Source organism: Mesitornis unicolor, unplaced genomic scaffold (assembly GCF_000695765.1).
Source record: "Mesitornis unicolor isolate BGI_N332 unplaced genomic scaffold, ASM69576v1 scaffold36459, whole genome shotgun sequence".
Classification (NCBI taxonomy): domain Eukaryota; kingdom Metazoa; phylum Chordata; class Aves; order Mesitornithiformes; family Mesitornithidae; genus Mesitornis; species Mesitornis unicolor.
In genome coordinates, this window is record NW_010205852.1 from 17806 (window position 1) to 30496 (window position 12691).

General features: G+C 38.1%; 1 protein-coding gene across 1 annotated transcript in view; it reads right to left on the reverse strand.

The window, feature by feature from the left end:
* The window catches only part of LOC104546225 (uncharacterized protein C20orf26-like), a 25896-nt gene extending 15409 nt beyond the window's left edge, over positions 1 to 10487 (reverse strand). The window contains exons 1-5 of the mRNA XM_010191562.1: positions 10345 to 10487; positions 9096 to 9246; positions 6398 to 6474; positions 5400 to 5467; positions 4141 to 4267 (exon numbers count right to left, since the gene is read on the reverse strand). Of these exons, the coding sequence (XP_010189864.1) occupies positions 4141 to 4267; positions 5400 to 5467; positions 6398 to 6474; positions 9096 to 9246; positions 10345 to 10487 (566 nt within the window). The remainder of the gene's footprint in view (positions 1 to 4140; positions 4268 to 5399; positions 5468 to 6397; positions 6475 to 9095; positions 9247 to 10344) is intronic.
* Between the last annotated feature and the right edge of the window lie 2204 nt (positions 10488 to 12691).

The following is a 12691-nucleotide window of genomic DNA, read 5'->3' on the forward strand; positions in this document are numbered from 1 at the left end:
TAAACGTCTGCAGATCAACGGCGGATGCACAGGCCCGCAGGCTCCAGGTCCGGACCGCCGGCGGGTCTCTGCTGCCCCCCAGCGGCCGCCGGGCAGGGCCGCCGCCCCCCGCATTCCGCGCCCGGGCTGCAGAGAGGAGAAACTCGCGTTTTGCTTCAGGCTCCTGCTGCTCAAGTGCTCCTGTCTGAATACTTGTGCCTACAATTTGGAAATCCGAGTTCTGCATATGCAGCAATTCAGAAAAAAACAAAATAAGCTGTTTCTCATTTCCACTCTTTATATATTTCTGGATTTGGAAGAAGTCTTAAAGTTAACACAACTGCACCATAAAAAAAAAGTCTTACTAATTTTATCAAATGTGATCTGAGTTTCCATATACTGACCAACTGTAGCATAAAGCTGAAGTACAACTTAGATGGTATGTAGATGGTTCTTGCGGCTCCTGCACACCCGAATGAGCATGACCTTCTGAGTAAGATTCCCTTTCTACCAGGGGCTGGTGACCACTTTTATTTTGACGTTGTTTCGGCTTTTTTATTCTCGGGCCATCTGTCTGAAAGCTCTCCTCTTACTGGTGCTGCTCCCACTGCTCAGCACTGCCGGGAGAGCAGGTGTTGAGCACCTCCACCCCAACGTCTCTGGCAAGGCCAGCCTAGCGAGATGAGTGGCAATGGAGCCGCTGCACCCCGTGGTGAGTGTCCCCTGCATGTGCCTTCCTAATGGCCACCTTAGCAGGGTGAATAAATGCTTAACTTGTCACCTTCAGGATGTCCCAAGTCACAGTACTACTCGATCCACCAGGAGTTTTAAATAATTTAATTATTCTCCTGAAGGCCAGTCACCAGATTATTTCATACACGTTTTAAGTTAAGAAAGCCAGCTTGAGAAACCAGTAGAGATGAATATCGTGACTGCCCACTCAAAACCAAAAATGGCTGCCAGAGAGGACAAGTTGCCAAGCGCCACACCTTTTCATTCTTTTTCACTGTTTAAGGGAGAATCTTCCTTGCAATAAATTATTACCAAAAGGAAAAAATATATGGAAAAAACAACACACCATCAATTACTTGTCTGTAGAATTAATTCAAAAGATGCAACTAAAATGAAGTTCCAAGAACAACAAAACCCTGTAAAAATTTATAGTACTTCACATTCTTTATATCTCAAACCAAAATATTAGTCTTCCTCTTCTTCACAGGCAGCATCTTAAGGGAAATAAGACGGTAAGGTTTTCTATTATCAGTACTTCACTACTTCAAGACAATTAATTAGCATAGCAAATCTGATAATGCATTATGAAACCTCAAACAAACCAAACTAATTTAGGAGTAAAGGAATGAGACTGTACTCTAATTGAAGCCTGATGTTTGACTGAGGTAGATAATATACACGCACCATCCCCAAACTGGATGTTTTGCTGACTGCTCCAAGTCCCTTACAGCGTTCTGGTCTGTGAAACACATCATGACACAAGGCCACGCATCGAGACACGGACAGCAATTCTGCCGGTGCGCGGTACAGAGGCTGACCTAGGGACAGTCAGTGGGGCTTCACACGAGCCCACTCATCTCCCTGCACATTATAACATGTAGGAACAGAACTGTTTCTGATTTCTGCAATCCTCTATGAGCACCATAGTCTTTAAAAGAAAAAACAACAAAGCACAATAGATTGTTAATATAAAAATGGTACAAACCCAAGGATGACAGGATCTAATTATGAGATATCAGCAAGAAAATTAAATATAAAAGCTTAGTGGACTGTGTTCTGGCACAGTGCAGATTTATTTCACATTATAAAGGTCAGATGGAGAATAACTTCAAAATTAATGGTTAAACAAAGTATCAGTTTACAGCTTCTTCCCCCCAGCGCCCTCCCATAAGCAAGAGAAGAGGGAACAGATTACCCTAATCTCCTATCATTGACCCAGAACATGTTGCTAGGCAGGTGGCTGGGGACAACTTTCATAGATAAGTCTCAGAAGGGCTCCTTCTGAACGTTACTATGGATGCCAGTGAAGTACAAAGGTGAATACAGAGGGAAAGGAAAGGCAGAGCATCTCCTGCAAACATAATTTAGCTTACTCAGAGAATCTACTGATAGACAATATTAAGTATGAATATCATCAGATAAATCATCAGATACTGTGTAATTTAAGAGAAAAATAAAACAAAACAACAAAACCAAAACAAACAAAAAAGAAACAAACAAAAACCAGCTTCCTGCTTAGTTCTCTAATAACAAAGAAAAAACCAAGCAAACTAAAGTAAATAATTTTTATTATTTATAATAAACCAGAGAAATCTCAGGCAAGATGGTATTTCTTCTGTGGAATATTGGCCTATGTGACATTTCCAGTTGTGTCAAAAATATTTCTACTGACAATATCCAGTGGCCATCAAAAGAAAGAATATGATTTAAATTAAATAAAAAACAAACATAATAGTTGGAATCACGACACAGGGAAGAACTTTAAGTCTTCAGGAATTAATTCACCTACTGATAACTTCTCAGTATAAAGGTTCATTCACATACTGACAGACAGTAAACACCTCAAAGGAAATACACATAAAAAGCCTAAAAAATGTAGATCAAGTGCAGACAACTTTGTAACTTGTTGAAATATCCAGACCTATAGCAGGATGGTGTGGAGTGGTCAAGGTCAGGCCTCAGTCCTTTTTCTTAAAATGCTCAGAAGTCAAGTGACAGGATATTGCAAACATTGACTAAACCTATAGGATAAAGAGCACAACCTGTAAATTTGTTTCAGGCCTATTTGGTAAAATTAAGTATATATAAAACACCTCTCAGAGAGACAGGCTTCTGTCAGAATCCAGTCCGAGATGTCAGCATGAATTGACCCATAAACAAACAGGCGTGGATTTACCAGGCAGAAATGCCTAATGCTGCATTAGCACTGCTGCATACAGACCCACACACACATCAGTATCATATGATACAGTGTCCCAAGGATGTGCTGGTCCCTAAACTCCAGTTTCCACTATAAGAACCAGAAATCCGAATTTTATTGTAATCCTGCTACATAACCACACAGCAACACATGTTTAGAATGAACAAAAGCAATTCCAGAGTGAATCAGAATCAAACAACATTATTACCTCATAAAACATTACCCTACACCCACTCTTCCCACTGTGAAGAGGAAAACAAATGAGCCAAAATGCAGCAGATACTAGTTACATTTCAACCAGACTACAGAGAAGCATCTACACAGAAATGACAGCATGTATGATCCAGCAATTTACACAGGAAAACACAAAACCTTGCACTTCTCATTTACTGTACACAATGCTGGCACAAGCACAGAATGCTCTGATTTAGCGTAGGCAGCAGAATTCAAATGGCAAGAAAAAATGGAGTGGTAATAGTCAATATGCAGGCAAACTTCAATAGGTAAGGCTGGGAGAGAGACCTGCATCTCTGCCTGGTGTACACTGCAGGTAGCTGAGCAAATAGGAAATTAAAAAAATCATTCAGAGTCTAATTTTTCAAATGCCATTTGTAACTTGAATCCTAAAAGAAAAGCAAAGCTGTGTTAAAGGCACACTGTGTGAGCATATCATAAAGTCTTTGCTCCAAATTGCATCCACTAGAACAGATTATATGATGGAAGGAAACTCTCAGCAACACTGAGGAGGCGAGAGCAAACAGAAGTGCTTATGCACAGAAAAACTTTACATAAGGTGAAAGAGGATCACTCTCCATGTCTAAAGGACTACTGGAACTAAAGGTTATCTGCTAATATTTAATTCTTTTAGATAACAGGCCTTCCTATTCAGAGTTTACTCAACTGGTCAGAATATGACATAACAAGAGAAAATTAAAAGCAAGTTGGAAGATGCTCCAAGAGACCAAGCACTCACTAAAACATGCAGCAATGCAATTCAGCCAGCAGATTCACAGACTAAGTATCCCCAACAAAAATTTTATCCTTTCTAGATAGCAATCTAATTTTACAAAAAATACAATTGATCTTGTGATGAAGGAGAATAAAAACAGTGTAATTATAGAACTACTTGATTATCAGTTTAACAAAGATACTGATGCTGTAAACCAAGAAAGAAAATTCTTCACATTAACCCAGACAGATCAGTTCCTAGAAGGGAGAAACTGCATTACCTTGCTTGGCGAACATACAGCTGAGGGTGATACAAATGCCTTGGGCACACAAGCAAGGTAAACTGTGTATCCACTACTGAACCTGGAGCAGTCATCATCCTTTTGAAGACACTTCCTACGTCTGGCTCTGTGAATGACAAAAATTTGTCACAAGAAACAGAGAAACTTTATTATGTAAGCTTTTACATTATCAGTAAAACTGCTGAAAATGGAGTTTTGAACTTAAACCGCAGATGGCATAATGCTCTAAGTCTTTTAAGTTAAGCAATGAAGCTGAAATGACAGTAGTATAAACATGTGAAGGCATTGTTACTAGATTATTTTGTTAATTGTTTAATTAATTTGCTAATTAATCCAGTGCCTCAAAGCAATCAGAAGTTGATAGGATCAAATCCCTATAGAAATACTAGTCTTATAACCCATGCTATATGCCACTGGAGAGTCTTTGTCAGGATTCATTAAGCTGAAGGAAAGCTGACATTTGTTGCTAGGGTAGGTTTGACAAAAGCCATTATTGAGGTACTGTTTTCTGTAGCTGACACACCACTACAGAGGTTTTTAGATGCTTGGTTTATTATTCTGAATTCAAGACTGAAATTCCAAGTCAGTGCTGTTCTCTGATTGAGATCCGCCTGCTCCATCTTTGTACCTCTGCTCTACAAGAAATAATCCTAGTTTCCCTCCATGTCTCTAGCATCCCTTCTAAACCTTGCCAAAGTGTCCTCTCCACATCTTGTACTCACTTAGCTAAATAAGAGAAAGTACCTGATGTGACTGGTTCTGATGTATAGGCACAATGCCTGGCTGACATGCATGAATTTACGTATGTGTGTGCATATATATATGTGTGTGTGTGTGTGTCTCTACGTGCCAAGTACCCTATTAGTCATTGTCTCTCGAAGTACAAGAACTGATTTCAAACTCTTGGCTCTATGCAGCCAGAAATCTTCACAAAGCTTGCAGGAATTGATTTCCGAGATCTTCACTCCTGTTTGAAGTCCTATCTGTTTCTGGCAAATTTGAAGACTGCAGGAAATGGATAGACTGCTGGAGTGAACATACAGCCACATGAACCTCTTTTACAAGGTATGTCCATTAGAGGATACTTTAAGATTGTGTTTTCTGCATGTTTAGAAAATGATAACTGTTTTCAGTATTTACAAACAAACAAACAAACAAAAACCAACACACAAAAAACTCTACCAACACAGTGCATATGTTCTCATTATTTTAAGAATAAAATAGTATTAAATTCTTACCTAAATTCTCATCAGCTGGTATGAAGAAAAGTATAAACTGCAGTTCTGGTACTGTGATAAAAGCTCTCCTGGACAAATAACATAACTGTATTCAGTCCTTCATCATTACACCCATCAGCCAGATACATCAGCTAGTCTTTTCATATATAAAGTCTTTTCTCTAATGTCTCTAATCTTCCTTCATGAATCCACATGGCTCAAAAATTAAAACATTTTATTCATGACAAATCATATTAAATTCATGTGGAGATTTTTTTTACTAGTTTTTTTCTCCCCTACCTTATTTCTCTCTTAATTTCCTAATCCTTAGATTTCAAAGGAAATCCTTTTTATATCAGTTCCCCAGTGGTGAAAAATTAAAGGTGCCAGATCTCTGCTGGCAGATCTCTGACCTGGTTTGACATGACAAACTGTAAATTCAACAGCAACAGCACCAAGTGCTATTCACTCAGTTTATGTAAGCAGAGTCTAAACTGTACCAAATAACCTGAGCAATGGTTATATTTGAGTACTGAGCTAATGCAGTAATACATTGTGCTAGTGTTACTGTATCATCTGCAGCCCTACCATACAATTTGTAGCTAACAAACTATCAATAGATTATCCAGGAACAAGTATATTCCAGAAACACCTACAGTTTTTTAAGTTTTCTGCTCAATCACGCACTTTGATTTTTACAAGTGGACATTTAGTAAGAAGAAAAAATCAATCTGCCTTGCCACTGCAGTACTATTTCTGTGGAAAATGACAGCAAAGATACAGCTAAACCTTAACACTGTTTGGGAAGCACACTTGTAACTGTAACAGCCTCGTTTCAAAGCCAACAGTGCATATTTGATTAATACAAGGATGTGTTTTATTATCTTTTGAAACAGTTTAGAGATATATTTGATTTTGATCCAGTGATCACCTTAAGGCATTTTTAAATTCCATAACCTCTCCAAATCATGGCAGGAGAGAGAATATGCTTCACTACAGAAAGATATGTATGAACTCACCGAAAAATTTCTTGGGAACATCCAGCTGCGTATTCTTCTTCTGCCACAAAAAGATGCATAAACAATGTGTTCAAAGGCTACAAAATGAAGAATGAAAATCTAAACACTATGCAGCTAATACTTATTAAGTAAACCCAAGTATTAATATATACATTTATTTCCAGTATATATGATCTGCACTCAAAATTAGTAGTTTCACATATATAAGTAACTTCAAAGCATGTATGGATAAAGTTATGGGATTAAAGAACTTTTTTTATAGCATGATTTGAGTTTCTGAAGTATTTTTGATTTACACTCAAGCTTACTATAGTTTGACTACACTATACATACATCATTTCATATTTAGCAGCATTAATTCCACACTAACAACATTTTAATTTAACCACAACAATTAACAACGAAGTTTTTATAACATTTAATTAACATTAAATCTGATAAAGACATTTTTCCTAGGTTTAGAAAAACCAAAAACCCCACAAAAGCTGACATACTCCTCATGCTCCTAAAAGAGTTTTCTTTAAAAGGAGTAAGACAAATTACTAAGTCTTAAGATTACATCATTAGACACATTTAAATATCCAGGCAGAAACAGGGCAGACTAAAAGATGTTTTCATCCTATATGTCTCCAGTTAACCTGAATAACTCTAGCAAAGGAAAACCCTTATGCTGAAATGGAAGGTGCTATTAATTCAACTGTTTTCTCTTGCATATTGATTTCAAGTGTTGAGTCAATGAAGGTCTACCTGTAAATGAAATATTTCCAAAAAAGTAATTTAAGTGGGAAAACTCGAGGTCTTCTTAATAATCAGCTAAAATGTCACGGCTAGAGTCACCCATAAATTTCAGCAACTTTAGAGCAAAAAATATTTTAATAGAGGTTGCAGTATATAAACAGCACGAAGACAACAGGCTTTGTCATGAATAAACATCAAAAGCCATTTCTAAAAATCAGTCTTGTTTGTTTGTTTTTTTCAATGCAAAAGAAAAAGGAAGAAGAATTAAAAAAAAAAAAAAAAAAGGAGGCCCAGGAGGCAAGATTTGGCATGTTTCTGAATAGTGATTGTCACCAGGCAATCCTGTAAAGTATCTTCACTAATTAAATTCTGCACAAGTCAATTCCTAATTTAGACCTTTAAGATATCTTATAATTTCTGTGCTCTAGGCAAAAGTCAACTAGACTTTTAAGAAATTCTATTTTCAGAAGATCTCGATTTCGTAAAGCACATCTGCATGGATTTAACCTGCAGTTAACAATATCTCGTCTAGTTGCAACTCAGAATAGGTTCAGTTGTTTTGTCAGTGCAAAAGCACAAAACATGTACTGAACCTTCTATATGTATTTTAGAAAATAATCTTCATTCAAGAAAAAGAAGAGTTCTGTTCCTTGTCTATTTTCCAAAGTACTTTTCACTCCTGTTTATGAGTAGTAATTCCTAACATGCTCAAGGTTTTTTCCTTTTTTGTCTTTTCTCTTTGTATGGCCCTGCATTCCAAAGTCAGCTGCAGCTTTGCTGCAGGAGATATTGTCAAGCAGGGTGCCTGTGGAAGAGCTTGCAGAATTGCCAGCACTGCATAACCCAACAGGAGCAGCTGCAGCTGCACAGTGAATGAAGTGGTTGTGCCTGCAATATGCCTGTACACAAAGTACTGTTCAAGTGACAAAGAAAACAGATTACAAGACAATTACATGGTTTTTTTCTTTGGCTGTAATAATTTTGTTTCTTTTAACAGCACACAGCATTTTCAAATACAACTGTTGTATTTGTCGGTTTTTCTGCAAGCCATTGCTTAACATCACCCAGAACAACATTGAAAAACTGATGAATAAACTGTCTAGAGATAATTTCAGTACTGCCAATACCTTATTCTAGCATATGCTGCCTACCTTTTGAGTGTTTATAGTTAATGATTTCCATCTTTTCTCAACAACTATAGCATCTAGTTCCTAGGTGGACTGAATGATAGGAAGCATTTGAATCTTGAGCTTCTAAGTGCCTATTTCTAGTCCATAACTCCTAAGGGTAATTCATCAACTTGATCGAGGAGCCTGTACGAAAACTGCCATCACACAGAAGAGAGCACAGCAATCTCCCCACTAGCACCAAACAAGCTTGCTCCAGAACCAAGACACTCCTGTCAGCATGGACACCCAGTGTCATGTCACCATTCTTCAAGCAGGGGTACACTCCCTGTCCCTAATTCTTTCTCTGAAGCCATTAAATCTGCATTCAGTCCTGTAAAATAGCAAAACTTTATTCCAAAAGGTGAAAAACTAGGATTTCAGTTCCCTTAAAATGAGAAGTACCTTAAAGCAAGGACTCCACCTTCCAGGTAAACGTTCTGTTAGTTAACACCAAAGCCACACAGGTTTCTGAATGAAAAATACTGGTGACAGCTATGATTCACACTGCTCTCAGTGCCAGCACAATGCATCAGACGCGTTCTGCCTATGTCTGGCAAAGAAAGGACTTGTGTTCCCCAACTGCCATCCTTACAGTTCCCTTCCCTTACTGTAGGGGAAAAAGCACAGAAGCATCCATTTCTGAGCACCCAAAGGTTTAGTAAAGAATCTGATTATCACCTTCTTCAGCCTGAATGTCTCAGATCTACTCAGAATAGATTTGAGATGCCTAAGCATATTTTTATACCTGATTGTTAAATGAAAACTCAACTAAAATCATACCATTTACTTACAGTACATTTATTGTCAATGTAGTTTTCATGCAAGAATGATTCCCATTTGGATTGATCAACAATATTCCAATTTGGATAGTCCAAAAAGACAGCATGAGCTAGTACCTCATTCTTCTCATTGCAGAGTGTCAAAGCAAGATTTGATTTTTCTCTGTGAAAACAATTTAATTGTGCAGAAGTTGAAGAAACCGCACAAAGAAAAGTGACTCACTGCTAATACAGCCTGTTAGAATAGCAAAATTAACCATGGTCAAAAGTGCTCCCAGGATCAGGCCTCAATAAAACTTCATTACCCACATCCCAACTTGACATTATTGCTTCAAGTCCAAATATTTAATGTATTCTGACATTATAACAATTCACATGATCTTTCAAACTGTCAATTGCTACAAAATTGATAGGCAAGACTTAAATGCTGCCTTTTCCTTACAAGCTTCTTTTTACCAGCTATTTGGGGGGGGGAAAATAGATGTATCGAAGACATTTGCAATTTAGTCAAGTGGAAAAAACTCAGTGACCCATCAGCATTTCACAGTCTATCTGCTTTTCATCACTGCGCAGAAAGATGAAGCTCAGAAGGTTCATTGCTATCTCCAGTGATAAACATATGGTGACAGAAGACTTCTACAGCCACCCATTTCTGCTCAGGACTGCTCATCATTGCCAGATGTGAAAACATGGAGGATATTAGGTATTTTGGGGTCATGAAAAGAAGTGCATTGAAACCTATTTTATGGCAGATAGAGGCTGTCTTCCAAGGTAGAGTAAAGAGAAGCAACAAAAAACCAATTCCTTTTGCTAAGGGGAAACTGAAGAGAAGGAAATGACTTAGACATACACAGGAAAAGCAGAACAGTCACAGTCACACAGTGATAAAAACCCTACTGCCTGCCCTTTTATCATTCTCCAAAAGGCAAAAGGATTCTGTTAGATGGAGCAGACAATGGAATCTGATGGTTTCATAAGGTAGCACTCAAAAGTATTTATTCTGAACTTTTAAAAAAAGGAAGCTCGTACAGAGCCAAATCTTGTCCACCATACTGGCAGCAGTGATCCACATTCACACCAAGTCATGCATGTGTGACACAGACAAGAGATGGCAGCAGATTTTCTATCCCTTTTTCTAAAAAGTCATTATGCCACACCATGAAAAGACTCACAATGTTCTCTGCCTTTTTTAATGTAACATAATTTGTTGAAGTTTCCTGCAAGAAAGGTAATATAATGTCCCTAAAATACTGTTACTTACAAAAGGTACATGACATCAACACTTCCAAAAATTTCTTCTGTAAAATGGCTGAAGAGGCGAATAATAGCTGAAACATCATGCAATTCTGTTCTTCTGGCACTGACCACTTTTGTGTTTCCTCTTGAAGAAGTTATTGTTGTCATCTTACAGACTGCAACAAGAAAGCAAGCAAACATTGCTGTTCTGGCAGATCCCACTGCAATCCACTGTTCAATGCAGTTACTTGAAATGGTTTTTTTTATATAAACTGTGAAGAAGTGCAATTCAGATGGATTCAAGTACCTTGTTCCTGTAGATCTCTACAAAAATACATAGCGCCTGCATATACATACAGCTAACAGTGCACAAGTAGAAACACAGCGGGCAATCACCCCTATTGCATGCATTCTACACGCCACACAAGAAAGAAATGTTTTTAATAGGCTACAAATGCTTTAACAATTATTCGCTTATAGCCATTTTCATGCTATCTAGCCAAACAGTGCCCATCATTAATAATTTCAAAGTTAATAGCCTTAAGTCTACAAGGTTGGAAGGATCAGCTGCAAACAGAGTAAGAATGACCTGGTATTGCTAAACAGCAATTTCAGGTGAGTTAAGTGTATTTTGACCAAAACAGCTCCTCAAATTTCTTTTTAAGTCAACAGTGATGCTTAAATTTCAGAAGAAATTGAAATCTCTCTCTCTACAGCTCCCCAGTCCAGAATAACATTTTTGTGGTTTCACATTCACACAATTTGCCAGGTCCACGTGATTTATTGACATGCCCAGCAATTTGAGAACATATAGGACCAACAGACATTCAGACCATCTGCGACTATCAAGTAACAGCTCATTTATCTTTCAGCTATGTTGTTCTTCCATATTGTAGCCTGTTGTGACATAATCAAGAATTAGGCATGTAAAACATAAATCGTCCAAACACAACAACTATCTGCAATTTCTGAAATACACCTGTGCAAAATATAGCATTACTGACTCAAAAAAGTCTAAATAATGCACACACCTACACTAGCAGAACATTTTTACCAGTCTACCAAACACAATAGCTGTTTCCAACATTGGCTCCAAACACAGATGTGATGCCACTTGACCAATCAGGCCCCACAGATCCCAACCAAAAATCAGATAACAAAAGAAACCAGGAATTTTATACCTTTTAAATACAGAGAAAGTAATGTGTAGAGCTACATCTTTCAGACACAGTCAAGATATTGTTATAGGTAACACCAGAGGTCTCAGACATACAAACACACATTTACAAAAAGGTCCTGGCATCAACCTGAGACAAAATGTCCTCTGCGGGTTTTAATGTGTGCGCTTAGTAAACAGAATTGTGATTATGTAGAAAGAACCAGCTAGGCTAGAATGTACTTATATAACATGTACAGGGAAAAAACTTATACTGGCTTGTGAAGGCAACTTCTACAACACCTTGAGTTGTAAGGTATCTGTATTCTTCTTAGTGGAGTGGAAGGCAACGATACTGAGGGCTAAATAACAGCTGATTCTTAAAATCAGCAAAGAAAATGGCCACATAATTCACTTACTCACTTCATTATGTAACTGCAAACTGTGAGATGACTAAAATAGTTGGTTATTTTTCATTAATGTCAACTCCATGTATCAAAATAAAGAGAAATTTTAAAGTGTCCTTAACAAACTTAAGTCTAGCATTAAGACTACTTCGACTGAGGAAAACAGTTTGCCACACTTCCGTATTCAATAGTTTAACTTACTGTATTGAAAAAGTACCACCCCCTTCTCCACCAGCTCCCCTTAAAGGCCCTAAACACCTGTGCAACCATGACTGACAGAACGCAGCAATTGCACATTAAAAATGCACCATTTTCATAAGAAAATGCACTGTTCCTACAGCAACTCCTGTATTTCTGCTGAGAGCAGCATACCATAGAGGAAAGACTTAGCAAAACAAGCCAATAAAGAACCATTCCTCTTCTGAACTAGCACTTGGAATAATTTCCTCTCTGCCTCCTTGAACCAACACTCTTCTTTCTAAGGGATTTCTGTGTGTTGTTTTTGCTGTTACTGACTCAAACCACACCAAAACACATATGCATCACAGGCATGCATGGCAGCAGAGTCTGTAGGATACCCGATGGTCTGGGGAGGTGGCAGGCAGCACCCATGCACCCCACGCTAAACCATACCAAGAATCAACACCTTGCCTCTGCAGCAGGGTTATAGTGCGTTGACCATTCCCATACCCAAAAGGCATAGGGGAAGGAGGCCACACCCAGATTTTAAAGCTTCAATGGCCCAAAGGAAGGCTACCTGTCCTAAGGACTGGATGAACCTCACCTGATGAGGAGCCAAAGCGCCACGG